General features: G+C 35.5%; 1 protein-coding gene across 1 annotated transcript in view; it reads right to left on the bottom strand.

Moving 5' to 3' along the window:
* Window positions 1-27659, bottom strand: part of khdrbs3 (KH domain containing, RNA binding, signal transduction associated 3) — a 158184-nt gene that overhangs the window by 17316 nt on the left and 113209 nt on the right. Inside the window, exons 4-7 of the mRNA XM_067361462.1 lie at window positions 21726-21872; window positions 21225-21364; window positions 19348-19534; window positions 1775-1857 (exon numbers count right to left, since the gene is read on the bottom strand). Of these exons, the coding sequence (XP_067217563.1) occupies window positions 1775-1857; window positions 19348-19534; window positions 21225-21364; window positions 21726-21872 (557 nt within the window). The remainder of the gene's footprint in view (window positions 1-1774; window positions 1858-19347; window positions 19535-21224; window positions 21365-21725; window positions 21873-27659) is intronic.

Raw genomic sequence — 27659 nt, 5'->3', positions numbered from 1 at the left:
CCAACATCATGTCTTTTTGCTCTGTTCACACCACAAGTCAAGTGTGAGGTGTCATTGCTCATTTTCTGTTCCAATTTGTTTTTGTTTGTTTTGTTTTTATTTTTTGTCAGATTGTTCATGTGATTTTTAAAATGTGGTCAATATCAAAAACAGTAGTCAGAAGAAATTGAAGAAATTCCCAATTTGCAGAATTTAAATTGTACTTTAAATCATATAGTTCAATATTTGAAATACACGCTAAAATACATGAAAAATAAACAAAAAAAGATTTTTAAAATCTATTATATTGTCATTAAATTAAACCTTATAATCAGAATTTAAAATAATTATTGTATAATTCATTCTTAATGAAAAATATATAATTATTTAAAAATACAAAAATTAAAAATTAACAATGTATAGTTTATATATATATATACATATATAATATGAATTAAAATATATTACAATTGATTTAAAATTAATAAAAAATATATTATATCTTAAAATCAAAAACTTATTTAATTTAATTTAATTATAAAATCAAACTTTATTGTCATCATTTAGCCCAATAATGTAATACATATATTAATAAAAACAATAAAACAAATCATTCAAATATAATTACAACTGATTTAAAAATTTTTTAAATGTAACAAAACATATTATACTTATCATAAAATATTATATGAAACCTATCAAGAATTGAATTATTATAAAATCCTACTTTATTTTCATCATCTAGCCCAATATTGTAATACATATATTAATAGATATACACAAAATAAAGGATATATTTGTAAAAACAAATCACTTTATATATTAATACATGGACCCAAAGACTTTATAAAGACGTGCACTCTTGAAAAAGTGCACCATGCAAAATGGCGGAATAAGTCCCGCCTTCTAAATTAGAGCCAATCGGCGATTGGGAAAGTCATCGCATCACTGCTTCTGCCGTTAGAAGCTCCGGTTCCTATGAAAACAGTCAGACGTGAGCTTCCTATAGAGACGCGCATTTAGGATTTTGCATGCGCATTAGTTTGATTCTGCCTGAATTTTTTTTTTTTTTTTTGTCATGATTCGAGCGTTTCGAAACAAAATTTATGAGAAAGTTGTCAGATTTAATTGGTGATTGATTGGTGATTTAATCGAAAGATTAGTGAACAGCTTTGGAGAATTTGATGTTTCTCTATTCAAAGAGAGAGGAGCTGCACTTGCATGCCTGAGAGGCGCTTCAAAGATGGCCGCTGAGTGAAAGGACTTGTCTTAAAGGGACTTTGATGGAACTCAGAAAATCTTAATTTAAGTGTTAAGTTTGTAATCTAACTTGAGACACAAATTCTATTCTACTGCATTCTGATTAGCTCTTTTAGAAAACAAGAACATGTCATATGTTAACACCCACTGATTATGAGTCAAAATGTCCTTCACAAGACTGTGGTGTTTATAAGGTCATCTCTGGTACACAGTGACAACTGACCCTGTCATACAACACTAAATGTTTCCTTGCAGAGAAAATGGTGAGATAAAAGAGTGATTCATTAGTGAGATGGCCCGCTTCTCTCTTTTGGACTTTCAAAGCTGCCCCCTACATTAGCCTGAACGATTTCCAATGCAGCAAAGCCCTATGTCCAGCTCTGTGCGGACCTACACAAACTCTTTGGTTCGATACAGAGAGGTGAGCACTGACCTACATTGTGAATAAGCTCTCTCGTTCAGATAGACACACAAAGGCACTCTGAGAAATGCCCTTTACACTGACAGCAGACAAAACACACACACACACACTTACTTCTGTGCCTGATTGCTGTAGTTGTTGTCATACGAGTCGTATCCCTGGTCATCATAGGCCGTTCCATATCCATCATCGTATTCCTACGGGGAAGAATATATATGCTGTAAATATCTAATTTATTTATTTATTTATTTTTGCAATATAAAGCTTTTTTAAAAGAATAGAACAAAAAATTTGGTTCCAGAAATAAATCAGTGTTTTTGAACAAATCAGTTTGATTTAAAGACTCAAAATGATTCATTCAGAAATACAGTAATTTGTTTTGTTCCGGAATGAATCAGTTTTTTTATTTATTTATTTATTTTTTTTTATTAATCGGTTGACTAAATGATTCAAAGACTCACTCATACAGACAATCACTTGCAAATGAATCAGTGTTTTGAACAAATCAGTTGATTAAAATATTCTATGACACTCATAAAGACAGTAAATAGTTTCATTTCTGAATGAATCAGTGCTTTGAACGAATCAGTTGACTTAAAGATCCAAAGACTCACTCATAAAGAAAGACACTTGTTTTGCTCATGAATGAATCAGTTTTTTGAACCAATCGGTTGAATGAAAGATTCTATGACTCACTCATAAAGAGAGTCACTGGTTTTGTTCATGAATGAATCAGTGTTTTCAACAAACACTCATTAAGACAGTAAATAGTTTCAATCCTGAATGAATCAGTGCTTTGAACGAATCAGTTGAATTAATTATTTCAAAGACTTTCATTAATACAGTACAGTAAATAGATTCTATGACTCACTTATAAAGACAGTAAATATTTTCATTCAATTCAAATAAACTCTCTTTTATTATCATTGCATAAAATGCAACGGAATTAGTTCATTTTGCAAATGAATCAGTGTCTTGAACGAATCACTTAACTGAAAGAGTCAAAGACTCACTCATTAAGAGAGTCACTTGTTGTGTTTATGAATGAATCACTGTTTTGAACAAATTGGTTGACTGAAAGATTCAAAGACTCACTCATAAAGAAAGTCACTTTTTTGCTCAAGAATAAATCTTTTTTTTTTTAAAACAAATCGGTTGATTGAAAGATTCTATGACTCACTCATAAAGAGATTCACTTGTTTTGCCCATGAATGAATCGTTTTTTTTTTTTAACCAATCAGTTGATTGAAAGATTCTATGACTCACTCATAAAGAGATTCACTGGTTTCGCTCATGAATGAATCAGTGTTTTGAACAAATCAGTTGATTGAAAGGTTCTATGACAGTAAATAGTTTAATTCCTGAACGAATCAGTTGAATGAATGATTTCAAAGACTTTCATAAAGACAGTACAGTGAATAGTTTCATAATAGTTTTCAGTATAGCTATTCAGTATTTTCACAACAGCATTCAGTAAAAATGATTCAGCGTTTTGAACAAATCAGTTGATTGAATGATTCAATAACTTACTCGTAAAGATATTCACTTATGCTAATGATGCATTTTTGTACAATAAAAACAATGATTTTGACTAAATTTCTGTGGAGTTTCAGTTCAGAAATGGTCTGGGAAAAGAGATATGTATTGTGAACGTTCGAGTATGTCTACATAGTACATCAAACTCCTATTTTAAAAGAGCAAGAAAAATCCTGTTTTACTTGATATGAACCCTTGAAGAGATAAATGCATGTATAATGCAGCACTGCAGGCCAGAGTCTGGAGCGGCGGACAGCCTCCAGGACATACTACATTTCATCAGGGTCAAGAGATCGGCTCTAATGATGAGGCATTTCAAGCCATCCTGGATCCACACACACTCCCAAACTCTGCTTAGAGGTTAATCTACTCTGCTGAACCCCAGTCGACATTAATACTCCATAATATCTAGAGCAGAATTAGCAGAGAGCCACGCATGAAAACTGAAAAGCAGCTCTTCACTTAAATGAAAGGTTGTGAAAGTGCTTCATTAAGTTGAGGGCTGATATGATTTTGACACTGTAATTAACATTGCATAATAACCCTTTAAGAGTGGATAATGAAACTTCATGGGGGCAAATATCTAATATAGCTATTATTGTGACATATCACAGATTGCTTTATGACACACGTGGCTTTGTGGCCTGTTGTCAGATGCCCTGTTTGATATGTTTATGAAGACTCTAATGAAGTGTCAGGAGAGGTCATATGAACAAGATGGAACTTTTTAGAAATTGAGTTATATGTAGGCCAACACAGACTTTGCACTGTTTCTTTTCCAATCACTGTGCTAATTGTGGGGGAAAACTTGGATTATTAAATGTGTTAATATATAGACGATCCTTCAAAATTAAGCTTAACGTCATGTAAACGCATGTAAACTTTATCAAAAAAAGGCCATAATTTGAAATCAACATGAAATAAACCTTGACACTATTTTCTGTGTTAATACATCTTTTATGAATTTCTTTAAAAAACTTTTGAATGGTAGTGTACATGTAACTGGTCTTGTTGTGAACAATATTTTGCATGTTTTCGTAATTTTTCATAAAAAAACTTCTGCCTCTGAAACAAATTCGCCTTCCAGATGATGTCATCAAGCCCTTCCCCTCTAACCACCAGCACTTTTCACCATCCAATCAATTCCTGACGCATAAAATCAAGTCCCACATCACATTTCTTTTGAATATCATGTTTCATTCAGCAGTATGTCACATAGCAGATTACAAATGTTGACTTCAAGCAAAACTCAACACACCTACATTGTCAAATTCTCTCAAATATTCTCACAGAAGTCAAACATCAAAGCCTAGCTCTGCTGTTCTCCTACTAATTTCGAATAAACATCCTTCACAAAAAGGCTCCGACCCCTTGTGACTGCTCCAACATATCCGAGCCCAGCTCAGTTCCAAATCCATCTGCCCTCAATTCACATTCGTAAAATCCTCCTCAACTACGAAAACAAAGACAAAACCCCTCTCATCACACACCCCGCAGTCTTAGAGCGGCATTACTGTCCGATCAGAGGCACGCCGCTGCCAAAGCACACTGTTCACTGTTTCATCTTTAATCCACAAGCAAAGTGACATTTAAACTGAGTTTTATAATGAAGTAAAAATAAAGAGAGAAGTTTTGCTGCTGATGGCATTAGCATTGGCAAAAAGTCTGCATTATCATAATAATTTACATGTATTATTTAGGGAGACACTTTCTAATCAAATGCAGAGTACATTTAAGATATACAGCTTTTAAGAACCATTTATGTATGAATTCCATGGGAATTAAACCCATGATTCTGATGTTGCAAGCACCATGCACTACCAGGTTTGTAACCCTCTAGTCTTCTTCAAATTGTTTTGAAGCATGACGAACAAATTAACTTTTAACAATAAGAACACAGAAGCACTACACACTTACAACTAGGGTTGGGTATTGATAACCGGTTCCAAAATTCGAAAAACCAGGGATTTGATAAGACGCATGTATTTTGATTCATCTTATCGATTCCACTTTAAAGGGGACCTATAATGCCCCTTTTACAAGATGTAATATACGTCTCTGGTGTCCCCAGAATGTGTCTGTTAAGTTTCAGCTCAAAATTTCTCACAGATAATTTATTATAGCTTGTCAAATTTCCCCCGATTTGGGTGCGAGCAAAAACATGCGTGTCCCTTTAAATGCAAATGAGCTGCTGCTCCCGGCCCGTTTTACAAAAGAGGGCGGAGCTTTAACAGCTTGCGCTTCGGTTGCTCAACAACAACAAAGCTGGAGAATCTCACGCAGCCAAAATGAGGATTGTCAGTAACGGTGTTCAGCCTTACATTGCTCAAACCAGAGTCGGACACTGATGGAGAGACTCAGGAAGAAGTTACAACTTTTAGAATGAAACTGGACGTTTCTGAATGGTTAGTGGATAAATTTATGTAGTTGCTATAGAGTTGATTCAACTCATCAACTACCATGTGCCGTCATGTTAATCTTTTGTGCAAATCCAGTGTTGAATTGACCGTGAGTTTGATTGACAAGCGATCTAACCAATCAGAATGCCGAATCCGCCATTTTGTCCGACAAAGCAGTCAGGAGTTAGAAGATTAACCTTGGTGGACTTAAACTTGAAAAATGGTGTGTATTGATATCTTTCCGCGTTTTAAACAATATTCCTTCTCATGTTCATTCATGTTTATTTGATGCTATAAATGGACTATTAGTAAGAGATGATCGGTTCACGAGTCTCTTGAACTGAGGCGCTACGGCAATCTGTCTCGACCATGGTCACGACACATTAAAGAGCCACAAACCGTTTTTTATTGTTTGAATTTCTTAAAAGATCTACACAGTTTGAAAGCTGGGACTTTGTTTAATATCATAAGTAACCTGCTCTGTCTTGTCTGTCGACGTGTTGTCAGTGTCCTCTTTGCTCCGCAATGTATTTTTCACTGCGTGTGGCTTGACAGCGCCACGGCTTGTCGGACAAAGCAACAGTAACTAAAGGGGGCGGGTCTTTGCGAAGGGTCAATTGACCCTCGTTTGTGAAGCAGTCCGGCGTAAAATAATGGCATGGCAACAACACTCTACTACAACTACTACTAACCTTATTGGAATCGAAATTAGGAATCGCTAAGAATCGGAATCGATAAGCAGAATTGAAATTGGAATTGTTAAAATTCAAATGATGCTCAACACTACTTACAACATAACGTTATTGCAGGACCAATAAGAGAGCAAAGTAAAGGCTTAAATACACAAGGGAGATCATTAACAGAACAGGGAACAGGTGTAACTCTATGAGCAACCATGGAGAATATCTAGCAAAGGAAACACAGACAAACGTGAACAGAATACAATGTAGAAACTAATGTAGTTATGTAGTAACTAAAACACAATGACATTAAACATAACCCTGACACACCCTTCTCCTTCCACCAATAATTTCTTGTCTATCAATAAAAACAACCTCAACCCCAAAAAGACAAAAAAACAAATGAGGTCAAAATGGAAACTGTAAAAGGAATTTGAAGAAAGGATACAAGAATTGATCCTCCTGGAAAACCTGGAGCTCCACAATGTTTCGCAGGGATTTCAATGCCTCTCCATAGGTCACCTCTGCCAGGCTGGAGTCTGGAGACCTACTACTCTACGCTGGTTACTGACAAATAACAGCAGCTCAAATATTTGATGAGAAGCCAAACAGTTTAATTTCCTTCTCTATCCAAAAGAAAAAGGGTTGAAATCAAAGCCAAATGGAGGTATTCAGCAATTGAACCTTAAAAATAAAAACGCTCAACGGTGAGCAAGTCATCTTCCTTCCGAGCTGAAACAAGACTAGACTCACTCAGCTATTTATAACTGAAGATATTTCCATTGTGCCATCTCGGCTGACAGTGATATCTATCTGCAGCACTATGAATATATCATAAGGTAAAAACCTCTCGTATTCTGAAGAGCGAAACTCTGTTACCTTGGCGGATTAGTTATGCACGACTTTGCATACTGATCAAATAAATTAGTCTGGTTGAATGTGAAAACAAACCCAGGTCAGGTGTGAGAGAGAAAATTAGACTTTCCTTCAAAAACGAAAAAACTCATTTCCAAGTTGCTGTAAAGAAGTTGAAAGCCGCTGACAGTCACTCTGCCATTTTGATCAGCTCAGGTTTGTTGGAGTCTGTCAACATTGCACAAACTGCTGAAATTAGACATGTACACATCACACACCAAGCAGGGAAAACAGAAAACGAAATCTCTGTTCGCACAGCATGTCAAATCTTTTCAAATTTGGTTGTACTTACAATGTCTCAGCTTTGTATGAAAGAGGAAAACAGATCTCTGCTGTTGCCATCGCGATGAGCGCTGTGGTCTCTGGGATGAGAGACTGATCGCAGGTTGTTTGGTAAACTTCTCACTAAGCTGAAGCTGAAGCATTTGAAGACGTTCACATCTTTGTCACAGCATCTCTTTCACGATGGATCAAACTCATTTAAACATGCCGCGTGTGAAGCGAGGACTCTTTCAGGTTTGTGGTTTATTAGACCAGGAAAAAGAAAAACACCCTACAATGTCATTCACAGTGAAGAATGGCTGATTTCTCCTTTGTTACCAATTAAACAAGCATAAAAGCAACATGAAACAGTATTTGCTATGCATTTAACTTGAGTAATGTGCCAACTGAAATATTTATTAAGCTTTATAAAACGGTTAGTTCCTGTCCTTGATTCTGATTGGTCAATAGCTGTGTTTTATTCATGATAAAACACGGCTATGACAGCTTCACCCAACGGTTCTGTGTATCACTACACAACACCCTTAGCAACCACTCTTAGCAACATAAACTGTTTGATCTCAATTTATATTGTTCCTTGATGCTTACTGTATTATGTAGAAGAAGATTACCTGCATTCAGATTTAGCATTTTCCTTCAGGTCAGTCCTATGTTTTTAATAAAATAATATATTTAAATGTTCGCTGCAATATCCTTTTAACAGTTAAGGGGTTTTCCCGTGACTGACGGCGCTAATCAAAGCATTTATCAGTTGCGTTTTGTCTTTTCAATGTAAAAGTCATCACTACTGACTGACACACTCATAAAGACAGTCTTTCCCGCCATCTAATTGCGTTATAATGTAACTTCTGTTGCTGTTCACGGTCAGGGACTATTTTTTTCTGGCGGAAGGAAGGCTTTTAGTGATTTTACTTCATGAAAGTTGCATTGATACATATTTTTTTTGGCTTTAATATTGGTATTGTGTGGTAACAGTTTTATAAAAATAAAACCAGAAAATAGTTATTTATAAAGTAATAATATTTCACAAATTAATAATGCTTGTTTTTTAATTAATATTACTTGTTTTACTGTATTTGTGACCAAATGCAGCCATTTATTCTTTTAAAAACATTAAAAAAAATCTATATTTTGGTAACGCTTTGTTTTAAGGCGACGTAGTTACATGTTACTACATAATTACTATGTAACTACTATAGTAATAACAGTAAATTTTGCATAATTACAAGTAACTAACCCTAAGCCAAACCCTAACCCTACATATAACTCTATTGTAAGCACATGTAGTTAAGTAATAGTACTCAGTACTTATTTGAGTAAGTACAATGTAAATACATCACCTTCAAATAAAGTGTTGCTCTTTAAGTTGTCCTTGTTACAGTGTAATCATACATTTAAGTACTGAGTAATATTAATTAACAACATGTACTTACATAGGGTTAGGGTTTGGTTTAGGGTTAGTTGCATGTAATTATGCATAATTTACTGTTATTACTGTAGTAAGCTCATGTAACATATGTAACAAGGATGCTGTAAAATAAAGTGTTACCAAATGAAGTGTAACAAACTTTCAAGTTCAAGCAGCAGCCAAATCACTTATTTTTTAAAATAGCCACTCATAAAATAGCAGTTCCATTGCTGAATACTTTTCTAGCATTATTGGACATATATTATTGCTTAGATTTCATTTTTGACATGAAAATGAACAAATACTCTCCTACAGACATAGATTAATTATAAAGTGAAAGTGAAAGTGACATGTGAAGGCCAAGTATGGTAACCCATACTCAGAATTTGCTCTCTGCATTTAACCCATCGAAGTTAGTGCACACACATTAGTGAACACACACACAGCAAACCATGGACACACAGGTTTGTGCCTGGAGCAGTTGGTAGCCATTTTGCTGTGGCACCCGGGGAGTGATTGGGGGAGTTAGGTGCCTTGCTCAAGGGCACCTCAGTCATATTGACAATCGAACTCGCAACCTTCGGTTACCAGTCTGACACTCTAACCATTAGGCCACAACTGCCCTACATCATAATTATGAAAACATATTACATTTTTTCACGCATTACTTAGCTAATATTCACATGCTATCTGTGACATCAAAAGCCACCATATCTGTCGACCCAGAAAAGTTTCCCCACAACTTTTTTTAAACAAACTGAAGCTCTTGAGTTGGTTAATATATTTTTCTCCATGATTACAACAGCAGAAAGGTTTCAAAGGTTTCTGTAACAGCAGAAGATGACCTGTTTTCAGTCTCACCTGCGCACGCTCTAATTTTGAGCATGCGATTGACATTGCGGCTGCGATCCGTGGCCTGTGAGAATATGGATCTTTATTCAAGCTGCCAACTGGGGTCTCAGTGGTGAGTATATCAGAGCGCTGTTGGCCGGAGCTCAGGTAAGCGGTGTGCTGGAGAGAGCTCTATTAGAGCGGAGTAAAGCCATGTAATCACATTACATTTGCCTCCTTCAGCCCAGTGCCAGAAACGCAAAGCCACATTAGAGACATGGAGAGACCCAGACAAACTCAATCATGTTTAGCCTCTCTCTTGCACACACACAGAATGTGTTTACATTGCTATCTCAATACATACTATGGATACTATGAACATACTATTTTTTTTTTTTTTTAAGATATCAAAGATAATTATTAAAATCACTTAGCAATAAATAATAACAAAAATAAGTACATAATGACAAAAATAAGTTGTGAATATATAAACGGAAATACAAATGCAAATCTGAATATATATTTATAAGCCTAAATATATAAATATATATAAAAGCATATTCTTTACAATTGTTTGGAGGAATTTAGCACATTATAATCATGAAAACTTGTGGGAATGAGTAAAATTATGTGCAATATCCACAATCCTGCACTAAAATTAAGGCCCTAAGTAGATAATATATGCATTTAAATATTCATAGTTTATAAATATGTATTCAGACTTATAACTACATACAGTATTCAGGATTACATTTATATATTTATATTTATATGTTTGGAGTTATAACTATATATTCAGTATTTACAATTATATATTCAAACTTATAACTATATATTCAGATTTACGTTTATATATACTGATTTTGAACTATATATTCAGACTTATACTTATACAATACACCCCTCACATTTTTGTAAATATTTTATTATATCTTTTCATGTGACAACACTGAAGAAATGACACTTTGCTACAGTGTAAAGTAGCTAGTGTACGGATTTACATTTATTTACTCATTCTTATAAATATGTAGTCAGATTTGTATCTATATATTCAGACTTTTATTTATGTGTTCATTCAGACAATTATATATTCAGGCTTATAAATATAGATTTGGATTTATATCTTTATATTCAGATTTACATTTATATATTCACAACTACTGTAAAACCAAACAGTGAAAGTAATTAAATAAAATGAGTTTGTTTCACTCAAATAGTAATGAGTTCATTGTACTTAATTGAAAAAAGTTGCGTGAACTCAAAATTTCATTGTAGTAAGCTGAACTTAATATGATTGAGTTGAGTTGCAGCAGATTTCGAATTCACAGCATGCTTTGCATCAGACTGTATAAATAAATCTTGAAATTAAGTGTTATTTTGGGTGTTTTTGCACAAGATTAACATAGAAAGACATAAGATAGTGTTCAATGTTGTGTTATGTTGGGATTTACAGGGGGTTCTGTTATGTTAGTTTTGTATGGTTACCACTGTGGTGAAGAGTAGAGCCTGTGGTTAGATTGATGATGGGCTGCAAAACATTTAACACCACATATACTGTATGTTGTTAACTGTATTGTATGCCATACCTACTGTATACCAGTGATATGATTATTAACAAGAGACATCTGTGCACCACATTAGCCTTGCTCGGCTTCCGCAGCTCTCAGCCCCACCCCACTTGTTACAAACATTTTTACGTTCTACTAACTTAAAAAAATAGGTTTGTTTACTTAAATGTTTTGAGGTAATAAGTTTTCTCAAATTACTTGGTCCATTTAGAAAACAGCCTGAAACCAGCTAGAAAACACCTAGCAATGACCTAGCAACCTCCCAGAACACCCTAGCAACCATCAATAACATGACGTTCCTTGCCTCCACTATCACACAAGGTCCTTCAAGCGGAAGCATTGCTGGAATAGTTCTGGAATAGACATTGCTGTGGAATTGCTGTGATAACACCATCTTCTGCGAGGGAAGTCTTTGAACTCTCACTATTGTCAGAGATTTGCAACAGTGTTTGAGGGTCGCAAGAACACACACGTTACATCAGACATAATGAGAACATCGACACGCTTAAGAAACACACACACGCACACCACAGCCTGAATGAGAGACTGGCAGCTCCCTAGGTGAGTGTTCTGGTAGAACGAACACAATCGGCTGAAAGACAGGTTGTTAGAAGATAAGAGCTGCCCTTAAAGGCCACAAGACCTCAATCACATTTTAACAAGTTATCTACATGAAGACATACTAAGAACTTCTTCTGCTTAAAATACAGCTAAACTAACAAGAAAGTGACAAAACGAAACACTTTGAGTGTTTGTTGTAATGTACACAAAACCATAACACACATTACCTGAAGAGGATCAAAAAACACACACAGACTGACACTCACGCATGGCTTGTCTGACTAACTCCGTCACACTTGCTCATTTCTGCTCCAGTCGCTGGGTTTTCTGGAACATTTCTTAGTTTCACAGCTCAGAACAAGAGCTTCATGACTGCCAAGATGCTCCGAGCGGCTTCACTCTCTCGGAATACTGAACACCTAACAAATATGAGCATGCAATTTACAGCACAACAACAGTATGAAGGGATATTTTTGCCTTGTTGCCATTTTTATCCATAGTATTGACAGAGAGAAGAAAATCACTGGGAGGAGAAAAGAGAATGGATTAGGGAAGTGACATGAGCCGTATTTGAACTTACACAAGCAAGTAAGACGTTCATATTTTGGGTATGTTTGGTTATGATTTACCATACATATAATAAATATTATGGTCAGTAATATTTATTATATGTATAGTAAACATACCCATTAGACTATGGAGGGGAAAAAAAATATATATTTTTTGTTGCAACAAAGCACTACGGAACTCAAAAATTGATGAGTGCACTTCACTCCATCCGTCTCACTTTTAAAACCATACATAAAACTCAAACTATTCAGGTGCTTTAATGCAGCTCATGAAGTAGACAGATGCCGAAGAACTCAAGATCATCCTGCTTTGCTGGACAAATAAACTTGTGTTGGTCACACAAAACTAAACTACACTAGTGTCAACTGCAATTACCGCAAAGCGTCTGCCATGGTGATCAAACTGAGAGAGGATGGAAGTCATAAACGCTGAGCTATCATGGAACTCTGGCCAAATTTGCATAAACAGAACTGATTTATGGGTATTCGGGTAGTCAGACTGAAACTATGAGGCAGGAGCATGCATGACATTATCCGTTTAATGGAATTTCATGCTCTGTCTCTTGCTTGTTATATGATAAGAAATGTTTCTCTCATTAGATATAATACTCACTATGAGCATTCTGAAAGTTTCAGAGGCAGGGAGCAGAGGTTACACAAGCTCCAATCACACCAAATTGTACAATAGGTTAGCACAAAAGCACAAATAAATGTGATCCGTTTACATGTCTCAAAGGAATCGACAAATACAATACGGCACTTACAACTTACACGGTAAACACATGATTTCAAGGCAAACAATTGGAATTTATTTACACATTTATTTACAGATAAAAAAATGACCTGTATGTATTTGTGGATTGTATTGTAAGCTTGTAAAACAGTACATTTACTTGTATAATTTAATGTGTGCATTTGAGGGAGGCTTTCATAGACAGATAGACAGATACAGATAGATAGATAGATAGATAGATAGATAGATAGATAGATAGATAGATAGATAGATAGATAGATAGATAGATAGATAGATAGATAGATAGATAGATAGATAGATAGATAGATAGATAGATAGATAGATAGATAGATAGATAGATAGATAGATAGATAAAACCTAATCGGATCTTGACTTCCTTTGACGTTCCTTTGACAGACTGTTCTAAATTAACATGCATATCCCCAGGAAATGGTATCCATTATTACTGTTTGTGTACTGTACTCATTATTGTATTCACATGTTTTATGATACATTTAAGGTAACTTCAATTATGCCATGTTTAGTGTCTATGGGTTCGTATTGAGAAGATTTAAATGCTTGTGCATGCAATACCTGTGCAACACATCAGTATCACAAGAATCTTTAATAGTTCTTCTTCAAAAACTCAACCTCAGTCGTAAAAGCCCTGACAGGAGGCGTGTTGGCGCCCGGAAATACAACATCTTCATTGGTCAGGTCAACCCTAAGAGGTGTGACTTTGACCAGAGGTTAAGAGCCAGTGCACAACGCCCCTCCCTCTCTTTTTCTTGCTTCTTGGACAACTGAAGAGACCCCTTTTTGCTGCAGGCCTGTGGACCTGCAAGGCCTGCAACCAGCCTTGTGCTCATCTATGAGAGAGAGAAAGAACTTTTTCCCCACTAAGAGTCAAATTAACAGCTTAAGTTGTTTCATATTACTTTATCCAACACAGAAGATACTGGCTACAACCTCGGACCGAATTGTGAAGCCTATTTGGATGATGTTGTTGTATATTCAAATAACTGGGACAAGCACATTAAAACCTTACGGGAGATCTTTACCCCGTTGAGTGAGGCTTCATTAACCATCAACCTAGCTAAATGTGAATTTTGCAAGGCTGTGGTAACATATCCCAGACGAGCCCCCAATTTATGTTACGTCCACTCCTAGACTGGGATGTAACAGTCTGCTAATAAATTGCCTCTTAAATGATTTAGATCTTGACTTCATGCTCAGAGTAGTACTGTACAATAAGAATGTTGTTTTTCCATAACCTGGAAATGAACATTTCTTAGAATTAATAAACAATTAACACAGAGTGTTCACTGGACGAACAAGTCAATTGATTGTAATATTAATTTTAATGTAGCTACATCAAGTTAATCTGATTAACTGATTCACATATTCATAATTAATCAATTAATAATCATAATGAGCTATGAATAATTATTAATATTTCCCCTTTGAGTTAATTCGCTACATCACTAATACACTTGTAACAAAAAGTGTCAAACACCCCCTAAAAACAGAGACTTTTAAAGTTGAAGACCTGAGGCAGGAATATGTTTTAAAGTTTCAGCACTTACTCAATAACAACTCTCACATGGGTCTGCATGTCAGTAAAGTACTTTAGCGTGATAAAAAGTGGCGAGGACTGAATGAAACGGCTCAACAGAGGAATCCGAGGAGCCCGGAGGTGAACCAATATGTCTCGCCATACAGCCCTATTGAGATTCAAACTCGTGATTTGTGTTGGTTCAAGAAACATCATGCTGGACACGGGCATTCATAACACAACACTGGTGACAATGGAAGCCATTTCAGCACTCGACCAAAAGAGAGATAGTATTGCAACCGGCTCGGTAATTATGAGGCTAAACCAAAGTGACAAGCGGTTTTGATTGTGGAAACAGAGGTTCTGAGATACAGACCGGGATAATACATGCTGTAATGGTATTATTGCAACCCTCCGCAGAGAGTGACTCAGGTATCAGAACGGCCCCTGAGAGGGAGCCAACAGCCAATGCAATTACTTCCTATTATTAACTTACACAGGGTGAGCAGATCCACCCCCAAACATGTTTGGAATCAGATTCAGTGCCTTTAAAATGTTTTTTTTTTTTTTGCTTATTGATTTGCGGATCAAAATGTTTTCCAATCGAATAAGAGACGTGTTCATGCTGACCTCGGTTCCTGGAGCTTGATGAAGATAAAGATATGGGACCATGTTTGGGTCAGATGTATTAATCATGCAGGTTTTTGATATGATACATCTTTTCTTTCCAGACTTGGGAAAGCAAATGTGATTAGCTGATTCATGTAAACCCATATGCTAATAGCGGATATGATCCCTGTAATTCTGAATGGTAAGATTAGATGTGATTGGCTGATGAAATGGGATGCCATATGGGGTGGAGATGAAAACACAAACTGCAAGGTAAGAAGTAAAAAAGGTTGATGAGATAGAGAGAGAGATCAAGTATATGGGGGAGATCAAGTACATGGGGACCCAAATGTGTTACTCAATAATCAACAGATAAATAAATTAAAAATTAAAAATGAATCAAATCAATTAATAAACATGTTAACATGGGGTTTAAGATAATTAAGAATTTGGTCATTTAAAAATAATTTCATCCTATAAAAATACTGAAAATACAATGTTCGCCATTTATAGTATTAAAATAAAGTGGAACAAGTAGTTATATAACCATTTAAAAGTTTGGGTTCGGAAACATGATATCATAAATAGAGTAAAAACAGTAAAATTGTGAAATATTATTATCATTTTAGTTATATATAGTTATGTATATATACTTTTATAAAAGTAAATATATATATATATATATATATATATATATATATATATATATATATATATATATATATATATATATATATCAAGATGCTTTTGCATTATCAATGTTGAAAACTTGAACAGCATTTTTTTAAATACAAATATTTTGTAATATTATTAATGTTTTTACTGTCATTTTTTTATCAATTGAATGCATTCTTAATGAACACAAATATTAATTTCTTTCTGAAATATTATCTTTAATACACTTAATATATTTCTTTCTCAAATGATTATAGAGTGGCATAAATAGGCCTGAATTGGTAAATGCAAGAAATGAAGAATGAATGTTGAAGAATAAATAGTATGAAGTGTCATTTTGAAAGCCAACAAAAATATGATCACAATATAAATCTTCAAGACACACTCTTTTGTTCGACCCAGATGTCATTTCCAACAATATGGGTACTAAAAGACACTCTTGAGTCTAAAGCTGTCAGAAAAGATACAACACCTTGGGCACAATGTGATCAACACAGCCAAAGCTTTCATAAAACATGGAGGCTTCTCAATAAAAGATCAACCGATTAAGAGATCTTCTTAAAGGAATAGTTATTTACTCAGCTTTGTGTGGTTCCAATCCCCATGTTGTTATTTTTTCCCTTGGAACACATTTTACATGTATATTTTAAACACAATGACAGTTCATCGTAAACATGTCTATCAAGCACCAAAAAGGACAAACACACGATAAAAATAGTCCATCTACTGATTCTTGTTAAATCTGATTTCTGTCATTGTACATAAAATATATTTGTCCCAAGATACTTTAAATTCTCCTTTTGTATTCCACTGAAAAAATAGGACCATACTTGTTTGTAACTACATGAGGGTGAGAAAATAACGACAGCATTTTCATTCATCCGTTTCCACTAGTCCTCTACAAAGACGTCTTGTTAATTTCTCATGATTTGTCAAAACTCTCAGGACAGTCAAAAGATCTTTTTCCAGTTCAATCCTGACGAGGAACATCTAAACAGTAATTCATAGTGACAACTTCAGATTTATCATCCCACAGATGTTCGGATCGTTCCCAGTGTTTCAGGCTCTTGCACAGACGCGTGTTTCGAGGCCGTCGAAACGATAGGGAACAGCTGGCGACTGAGTCGTTTCCTCTGACCCCAGCGCATTCGAACGGCGCCCCCTAAATAAACCTGTCAGATGTGGTTAGATACGGGCACTGTGGGGCGGAGTGCCAACTCCACCCACCTCTCCGGGCCCACCATCTGTTAAATATGCCACACGCGAGCCAGAAGACCTCTGAGACTTGCAACATCGAGAGGGGCTGGCGAACATTCAAATAAGCTCCAATGTATTTGAACTGGTTATTTTGCAACTCTCTCTGATAAATTAAAACTCAAAGCAGTGGAAATCTATTATGGTGTCAGAAGCAGGCGAGCAAATAAGACCATTTTTCCACATAATCGCAAACAAAAACAAGTAAATCAAGCAGATGAAATGATTTAGGATGTCTCCTGTAGACGGCTGTACCATGTACTGTTCTATTACGACTGACAAATGAGATCAGTGTCGGAAAACATTCATTTCTGTGAGAGCCTTGACAAGCTATTGAGTTTGTTTTATACAATTTATCGAAATGAGAAATGTCAACAATAAAACACTAGCTAGTATAGACATATATAATATATCACACTTACTGTCTAGACAGAGTACTAAAATTACTGTAACGGCACAGAGTAAGTAGCTCGCTTATTCAAGCTGAATTGTGTTGCTTCTGCACAAAAACGAAACTGTAAAAATAATGAAACCCCAAAGAAATTACATTCTTGACTTTTAAGTTCCATCTACCATTGTTGTTATTGTTCATTAAAACTAAAACTATTACAAATCACTTTTGTTAATTTAAATAAATCTGAAATAAAAAAATATATATAAATATTAGATAACAAGCTTAAAAATTAAAAACAAAAATTGTATCTTTATTGTTACATTGGCAATGTTTAAGTACTTAAAGGTGCCCTAGAACTTTTTATTTTAAAAGATGTAATATAAGTCTAAGGTGTCCCCTGAATGTGTCTGTGAAGTTTCAGCTCAAAATACCCCATAGATTTTTTTTTTATTCATTTTTTTAACTGCCTATTTTGGGGCATAATTAGAAATGAGCCGATTCAGGGTGTGTGGCCCTTTAATTCTCGTGCTCCACGCCCCAAGAGCTCGCACTTGCCTTTTACGATATGGACATGACAGTAATGCAACAACATGTAAGTAACTGAGTTAATTCTAATGCCTGATCTGATATGTAATGATTCATGTACAGTCAGATGTTCTTTGTCTGTGTGTCAGTAAATCAAACCAGTGACTAAACGGTGAACTTCACATTGTTTCTCTAAGTAGGATGAAAATAATCTGATATTTTAACTGTGATTAAATTATATATAGGAAAAGATTAAAGAACGTTCTCTTTAAAATCGCTGGAGCTGTCAATCAAATAGCGCAAGTTTATCAGTGACTGAGTTCTGGACTCTTGCCAAAACTCTTGTTAAAATCAACGAATCTCTTATTTACATTGTGTTTGCACTGTTAGTTATGATGAAATCATTAATTAGTGTGCAGAAATCGAGTTACAATGATGAGATCACTACATTCATGCGCTCAACAACACGTCTGTGATCAGCTACATGCTCATCACTGCAACCTTTCAAGCTATATCTAAATATAATGCTATAAGCAACATTTTTATGATCAGTTAACCTTGAGTGCTGTGATATTAAAAACATGCTAAAAGTTTTCAAGAGAGTTGAAAGAATGTAAGACTTAGTTATTTAATTTGCAAAGATGTAAGCCAATCACAGCAGTGGGCATTTCCTCTGAAGTATCACAGCAGAAATGCCCCTTAAAACAGTGTTCAAATAAATCAGGGTACAAAAAATTATGACATTTTTTGATGTAAAAAGCGTACTAACATTATAAGTGCACCCCAGGAAATACACTATAAAAATAGTCCATCTACAGATTCTTGTTAAATCTGATTTCTGTCATTGCACCCCAGGAAAAATTATGACATTTTTTTGATGTAAAAAGCATACTAACATTATAAGTGCACCCCAGGAAACATTATAAAACATTGCAGTTCATGACCCCTTTAAAGTACATAGATCTGCACCAGTGTACACAATCAAGTAAGAATAACCATTAGAAATTCATATTGCGTTGTAGAAGTTGCTGTGAGCAAAATTAGCTTTAAAAGCATACATGAATGCATATTTCCAAAATCCAGCAGAAATAGTACGTCATCCAGCCACCATTCTGACCTTGCATACTAAATACCCTTTGTTAGGCTCCCTGACGAGAGTGACGTCTGCAGTAATAGATCTTACAGTTACTTACATATTCACCGTAGGTATCCTGCACGGCTGGAGGGGGAGGTCTGTATCCAGGTGGGGGCGGAGCTCCTCGTGCTCTCTGTGAAGGAACGCCCCTTCCTCTGCTGGACGGAACCCTGCTGGGCGGAGCTCCTCTGGGCGCCACCCCCCGCGGAACTGCAGCCTGAGGCGGAGGAACACCCCCTCTACACCTGCAGGACAAACACCTCATTAATTATATCAATATCATTTCATATGTAAATCAGTTCATATTGTGAAGGAATCATATGTGAGACATTACAACAGGGACAATGATTAACACAAACTAGTGTAAAGAAAAAAGTCATATACACTGTAAGTGAAAAATCTGGGCATAAACAAACTGAATTAGTGATGTTAAAGGGTTAGATCACCCAAAAATGAAAATTCTGTAATTTATTACTCACCCTCATGTCGTTCCACACCCGTTCCTCAACAGTTCATGTGACTACATTGGTTCTACCGTAATATTATAAAACTGGATTTTGAGAGGTTCGGTGACATTGCTGGCAATAGAGGTCTCACTGAGCCATCGGATTTCATCAAAAATATCTTAATTTGTGTTCTGAAGATGAACGAAGGTCTTGTGAACGACATGAGGGTGAGTAATTAATTACATAATTTTCATTTTTGGGTGAACTAACCCTTTAAAAAAAGTTACCAACTAATATGTGCTTAGATGTTAAAATATGTTTTATAGACTAAACTAAGTAGAAGCTATAGTATAAGTCGTAATATATTTAACTTATTTTGCTGGTCCCCATGTAATTTCCATTATTTTATGACTTTAATATTAATACAAGGCATGGAAAATAGTATAGTAAAAACAGACATGTGTCCAAATTTTTGACTACAGAGTACACTAGGTTCAACAGTTTGAGGACTTTATTTTTAAAATGATTTTTTAAAAGATTGAATTCTTTTATTCAGCAGGAATGCATTAAATTGATCAAAAGTGACAGCAAAGCCTTTTACATTGTCACAAAAAATTATATTTCAAATAAATGTTATGTTGAACTTTCTGTGACACTGAAGACTGGAGCTTTGCAATCACAGGAATAAAATATATTAAAATAGAAAGCAGTTATTATTAGCAGTTATTATTTTAAATTGCAAGAATATTTTACAATATTGCTGTTTTAAATTATCATATATTTTTGTATTTTTGATCAAATAAATGCTGGTGAGCATAAAACATCTTGCAAAAACAACAAAAAAATCACAAAAAAAATCTTGTAGAGTACATAAAAAATTCCACTCTAAAATCTGGACAGATCTAGTCTAGTTTCTGGCTATCATTTACAAAAAAAAAAAAAACACAATACACGACTGATTATATTCTATCCTCTAATGGAAGATTACTTTGATGGTTTGATTGAATTTTCCTCTCCAACTATAATGAAAATGAGACTGATTTGAGGAAATGACATTAGCATCAGTCCATGTGAGAATAAATCTGTCAGTTATACCGCATTAAACTCTCAGTGGAGTTTAAAATTCTTTGCTCAATAAACAACAGAAAGAAAAAAAAATTAACAGAGAAGGTGAAATTAAGGAGTTATGAGTTATGAGCTATGAAATTAGTCTGCTGGTTAGTTAAGGTAACCAATCACATCACGAGAGTTTTTTGTTGCGCATCGAGAGATTTATTCTGTAAATGTGTTTCCATCGTAGTGTATGCCTCTTCTTATCGGATAAAAATGTATCCACCTCAATTGAGCACATATGTTTTTATGCAAATTTATGCACATCTTGGAGATTCCATCCAGTGTTTTTAATGCAATATCCCAAAATGCACATAAAAATAGGTTGATGGAAACATAGCTAGTGATTACAATCAAACTCGATCGTACGCAGCCGTACCTGTGCGGTCCCGGCGCTGGTGTTCCTCTGCCTCGTGTGCTGGTTTTGCCTCTCGCCGCTGGGACTTTCGCGTCCTCCGAGCCGCCGTTCAGATACGTCAGCTCCTGTAGCTGTGCCTGTCTGATCTCATCATTATAGTCCTGTACGACACACACATATGGGCGCGAGTTAATGAGCTGTAACATGCAATAATGTTTTTCAAGGGGAAATATATGCCCCCTGCAACCCCAAACACGCACCAACATGTGTTTTTCCCCAAGAGGAAGCATTCTGTATATAAATAGTAACATTTAATCTAGCTTTTTATTAGCATAACAGATGTGACTGTGAGATGTTATACACATAAAGTCAATACTGCGCACACACGTGTACATATTATGCATAGTGTCTGGTATAAGAGAATATTTACTTTTTGTCTGAAGGTAATAAAAACTGCAAACAGGTAACAGCAAACATGAATGCTGATGCAGATTGCACTCACACCTGTATGCACAGACGTACCGGAATAAGGAATTTCTTTATCTCTTCCAGAGCGTGACCCATTCTCGCATACGCTTCGGCGGGGGGAGCGAACACCTCGATCAGCACATGGAGATCTTCGTTAAGGTGATGATATTTTGCCTCTCCGCTCTTTCGCAGCTCTTCTTCCTTTTAAGGTAAGCATACAAAAAAAAAAACATTTATGCAGTTGGACACATTTACCAGCACCGTCCTCTGCTACAGGAACTAAAAATAGTATAAATTAACTGTCAATTAATCAATATATATTTTACTTATTGAAAAAGTTAAAGGATTAGTTCACTTTCAAATGAAAATTACCCCAATATTTACTCACCCTCAAGCCATCCAAGGTGTCCATCTTTCTTCACATTTGGATTTATATTAATAAATATCCTGATGCATCTGAGCTTTATAATGGCAGTGAACGGCTACAGGGGGTTAATAAAGGCCTTCTGGAGTGAAGCGATGTGTTTGTGTAAGAAAAATATCCATATTTAACAAGTTATGAAGTAAAATATCTACAAACCCGATTCCAAAAAAGTTGGGACACTGTACAAATTGTGAATAAAAAAGGAATGCAATAATTTACAAATCTCATAAACTTATATTTTATTCACAATAGAATATAAATAACATATCAAATGTTGAAGGTGAAAAACTGTTCTGTGGTCAGACGAATCAAAATTTGAAGTTCTTTTTGTAAAACTGGGATGCCATGTCATCCGGACTAAAGAGGGCAAGGACAACCCAAGTTGTTATCAGCGCTCAGTTCAGAAGCCTGCATCTCTGATGGTATGGGGTTGCATGAGTGCGTGTGGCATGGGCATCTTACATATCTGGAAAGGCACCATCAATGCTGAAAGGTATATCCAAGTTCTAGAACAACATATGCTCCCATCCAGACGTCGTCTCTTTCAGGGAAGACCTTGCATTTTCCAACATGACAATGCCAGACCACATACTGCATCAATTACAACATCATGGCTGCGTAGAAGAAGGATCCGGGTACTGAAATGGCCAGCCTGCAGTCCAGATCTTTCACCCATAGAAAACATTTGGTGCATCATAAAGAGGAAGATGCGACAAAGAAGACCTAAGACAGTTGAGCAACTAGAAGCCTGTATTAGACAAGAATGGGACAACATTCCCATTCCTAATCTTGAGTAACTTGTCTCCTCGGTCCCCAGATGTTTGCAGACTGTTATAAAAAGAAGAGGGGATGCTACACAGTGGTAAACATGGCATTGTCCCAACTTTTTTGAGATGTGTTGATGCCATGAAATTTAAAATCAACTTATTTTTCCCTTAAAATGATACATTTTCTCAGTTTAAACATTTGATATGTCATCTATGTTGTATTCTGAATAAAATATTGAAATTTGAAACGTCCACATCATTGCATTCTGTTTTTATTCACAATTTGTACAGTCTCAACTTTTTTGGAATCAGGTTTGTAGCTTCCACCAGACCGCCTTCCGTATTCAACTTTCTTAGTAAGTTGAATATGGAAGGCGGTCTGGTGGAAGCTAGATATTTTACTTTATAACATGTTAAATATGGATATTTTTCATAATTGCATAATGAATAGCTTCACTTTAGAAAGCTTTTATTAACCCCACGGAGCCATGTGGAGTATGTTTTGCTTTGGATGAATGCACTTTCTTGAGCTTTAAACTCGGATGCGTCAGGATATTTAGTAATATGTTCAACAGAATGTGATTGGCTGCCATCCTGCATTTTTGCACTTTGCACATTTTTGAATTTTCAGCATAATTTCTCCAGTCTTCAGTGTCACATGATCGTTCTTGTTAAATGTGGATATTTTTCTTACACAAACACATCGCTTCGTTTCAGAAGGCCTTTATTAACCCTCTGGAGCTGTGTGGAGTATGTTTATGATGGATGGATGTGGATGGAGGCACTTTATTGAGCTTCATACTCGTTGATACCGTTCACTGCAATTATAAAGCTTGGGCGCATCAAGATTTTTATTAATATAACTCAGATTGTGTTCATCAGAAAAATTCATCCTACACCTAGGATGGCTTGAAGGTGAGTAAAGCTTGGGGTAATTTTCATTTTAAAATGAACAAATCCTTTAAATATTTTAAAATTAAATAAAAATGAATAAAAAATACAGTAGCAAAAACAGCCTGTTAAAAATATTTTAAGTTCAAAAAAATTATCAAAAGAAATTAATACTTTTATTGAGCAAGGACACATTAAATTGACACTAATGAAATTTATTGTTATAGAAGATTACTAGTTTTAAATTAACTTTCTATTCATCAAAGAAGTTACGAATTTAAATAAAATAAGGATAAATAAAAAAAATAAAATAATGTAAATAATAAGTTAGAAATAGAAGACGCAAGAAGGAAAATCCCTTTTTTCACCTTCGGAATGTCACGTTCTGGATATTGAGGATGTAAATAAATAAATAAGTGGAATTAATAAACTGCACATAGTAATTATGCCATGCATATTCAATTCAATTAAAATGGAAATTCCATATGCAAATCCATTAACACTGGGCAGCAAGTGAAGGGGGGCTTGTATCCAGCACTGTGAGCTGGCGCAAAGCAAAAGAGCAATTTAACAGGATCCGTGAGACAAAAACATGGCAAAGAATTACATCAGCCCACCTGTCAGATGCACAGATGACACTGCTTTATTTCAAAAGCATGGTGAGATTCCTTTATTTAACATGGTGTTTCATCAGAGAGCAAAACGTGCTGTTAAGCGCATGTGTGTCTGTCTGCTATGCTTCCTCTGATGTAATGCAATTAATCTGGTGTCTTTAAGACAGTCGCTGTTATGCAAATAAGATGCTAATTCCATCCTCAAATCTGCTGTTTACTGAAAGAGGTGAGCTTAGTGCTGATATGGTGAGGTAACAGAGTGCGTGTGTGTGTGTGTGTGTGTGTGTGTGTGTGTGTGTGTGTGTGTGTGTAATGGCAGTAGGGATGGGTCATGATTGGAGACTAGTCAACTAGTTGTCCAAAAAATCAACTCGTGAGGTTGACTAGTTTAAAGGCCTGTTCACACCAAGAACGATAACTATGAAGATAACGATAAAGATATGATTCTAAAAATTGTTCTAAATACAAAAGAATACCACTGTCCATATCATAACTGATGACAATATAGAGAAACAATACCGTTGGGATCACTTTTAGAATGATTTTTTCCAGCTGTTGAACGATAAAACACTGACAGCCAATCAGAATCCATTCTAATTTAAGGGCTCGCGCATTTAAAATGGCAGACGATATTGCGGAGAAGTTAATTGCAGAGGTCTAGAAAAATTCACCACCGTTTGACAAGAAAAGTTTAGAATACTTTAAAGAAAGTGGATAAACAATTGGTCATACCCTCAGAATAAATGGTGAGAACTATTAACAATGAGATCATTACTTTTTTTAAAAGTTACTTTCCCTGGTAATTCGTTACTTTTAAAATGATGTAACTCAGTTACTAACGCCATTACTATTTGTGAGAAGTAATTAGTAACTATAACTAATTACTTTTTTTAAAGTAACATGCCCAACACTGCTCTTGTGTACTGTATGCTAATCTTTTGTTCTTCCTTGTCGTTCATTTGTCATTTTCGTTCTATTTTTCACAAAGCATTATTTTGCTTCCCTTCGGCTATGATAAAGAGACATCCACTCTTGCATTGTGTGTTCGTGCATTTTGGGGGCGGAGCGATGAAGGAAGGGGTGTGTTTGTTTGGGTTGATTTCTCAGAAATTGCTTACTGCACCTTTAAGGATGTAAAGTATCAGTTTTGATTATAAAAATAATTATGTTATATTTGTATGGTCTACAACTTTGTAAGAACATATTTTACATATTTATCAGTGAACACACATATATATGTTTTTAAGTTTTCTAAACTGCTTCCAAAAAACAACCTCTTGTGGGGTTTGGGGCGTGTATGTTTACTATCAACATCGTTTGGTAAATTCTGTGAAATTTGTTTCTGCGAATTCTAGAACATCAAAGAGAATTATGAGCTTTAAGCAAATCTCTCCTCTCTTCTGTGAGACGGCACTGCAGGAGAATCTCCAAACGGCTTAAAACCGTGCAGGTGAGCGTTCCAGATCCAAACCGTCCAATTTGCGCCGCACAATTCTCCCTCTCTCGCTTTTCTCCATGGAGAGCTTGTTCACCGAAATCTGACAGGACCGGAGGAGTGCAGCAGTCAATAACAACACGCCCAATTAGTAGATAAACCCTTCCAGAACACCCTGAGCTCTGTAACAGCTGTCTGAAGGGAGAAGATTGCTCGTGTGAACAGGGAATGTAATTGCAAGCACGCTTATACATGCACACATCAAAATCACCTGCGGTTCAGCTATTCAGAAATGGCCCAAAACCAACATGACACGCACAAATCTGTGAGAAATATGCTGTGGGGGAAATGTTGATAATTTAGAGGATACATATAAAACATTTTTAGTCAATTATAGCTATGTCATTTAGAACACTCTTATAGGTGCAGCCTGTTCTAAAAGTTTATGGTGGATTTTTTTTGTTTTTGTTTTTTTTTTGTTTATTTACAAATAATAATACTTTCTTAAGCAGCAAATCAGCATATTAGAATGATTTCTGAATGATCATGTGACACTGAAGACTGTGTATTACAGGAATTCTATAATATATAGAAAGTTATAATAATATTTCAAAATATTGTTTTATTGCATTTTTGTTCAAATAAATGCAGCCATTGTGAGCATAAAACACTTATGCTCAACAACATTCAAAAAAATCTCACTGACCCTTTTAAAAAGTAGTGTATGTTTTCACTTTATTCTCTATGGGAGCTGAGTGAGTGGATTGTGGGATTGACAGTGAAGCATCGAAAACTTTATGCAAATGAGAAGTGCAAAAATGCAGGATGGCAGCCAATCATTGTGGAGTGATCTTTCTGATGAACACAATCAGAGTTATATTACTAAATATCCTGACGCATCCGAGTTTTATAATGGCAGTGAACGGGACCACCGAGTTTAAAGCTCAAGAAAGCGCATCCTTCAAAAAAGCAAAACGTTCTCCACACCGCTCCGGGGGTTAATAAAGGCCTTCTAAAGCGAAGCGATGCATTTGTGTACAAAAAATATCCATATTTAACATGTTACAAAGTAAAATATCTAGCTTCTGCCAGACTGCCTTCCATATTCAACTTAGGAAGAAAGTGTAACACCTTTCGCATTTCAAAACGCTTATGCTACATCTTACACCTTCTGTATTTAACTTTCAAAAAAAGCTTTTTTTCGTAAGTTGAATACAGAAGACAGTCTGGCGGAAGCTAGATATTTTACTTAACTTGTTAAATATGGATATTTTTCTTACATAAACACATTGCTTTGCTTCAGAAGGCCTTTATTAACTGTCTGGAGTACGTTTATGATTGATGGAAGCACTTTCTTCAGCTTCATACTCGTCGGTCCCGTTCACTGCCATCATAAAACTCGGATGTGTCAGGATTAATATAACTCAGATTGTGTTCATCAGAAAGAAGAAAGTCTTATAAACCTATTATGGCTTGAGGGTGAGTAAATATTGGGGTAACTTTCATTTTAAAGTGAACTAATCCTTTAAAGCACACCATCAATTTAACTTAATAACACCATTAATTCAGATTTCAAATGCAGTTTACACCCTAAAGTGCATTAAGTCATAAAAATGTTATAAGTAACTAAAATAAGCACAAATGTCAGGGCATGTCAAAACACCTCCAGGGCCCATAAAACACCTCAGACCCCACAGGGTTAAAATACTTTGGACATTAGGAATTCAATTTTCCAACTAAATCCATCCGTGTAGATTGAGTTTGTATTGAAAACACTTATAGACCTGAACCGAATGGATCATCTAAAATGAAATTACGAGTTTTTGGTGCAAGAAACCTTGACTTGCATTATAAGGA

The sequence above is a fragment of the Chanodichthys erythropterus genome, chromosome 15 (assembly GCF_024489055.1).
Source record: "Chanodichthys erythropterus isolate Z2021 chromosome 15, ASM2448905v1, whole genome shotgun sequence".
In the NCBI taxonomy this organism is placed as follows: Eukaryota; Metazoa; Chordata; class Actinopteri; order Cypriniformes; family Xenocyprididae; genus Chanodichthys; species Chanodichthys erythropterus.
The sequence above is the reverse complement of the archived record's forward strand: the minus strand, read 5'-3'. Positions and strand labels throughout refer to the sequence as shown.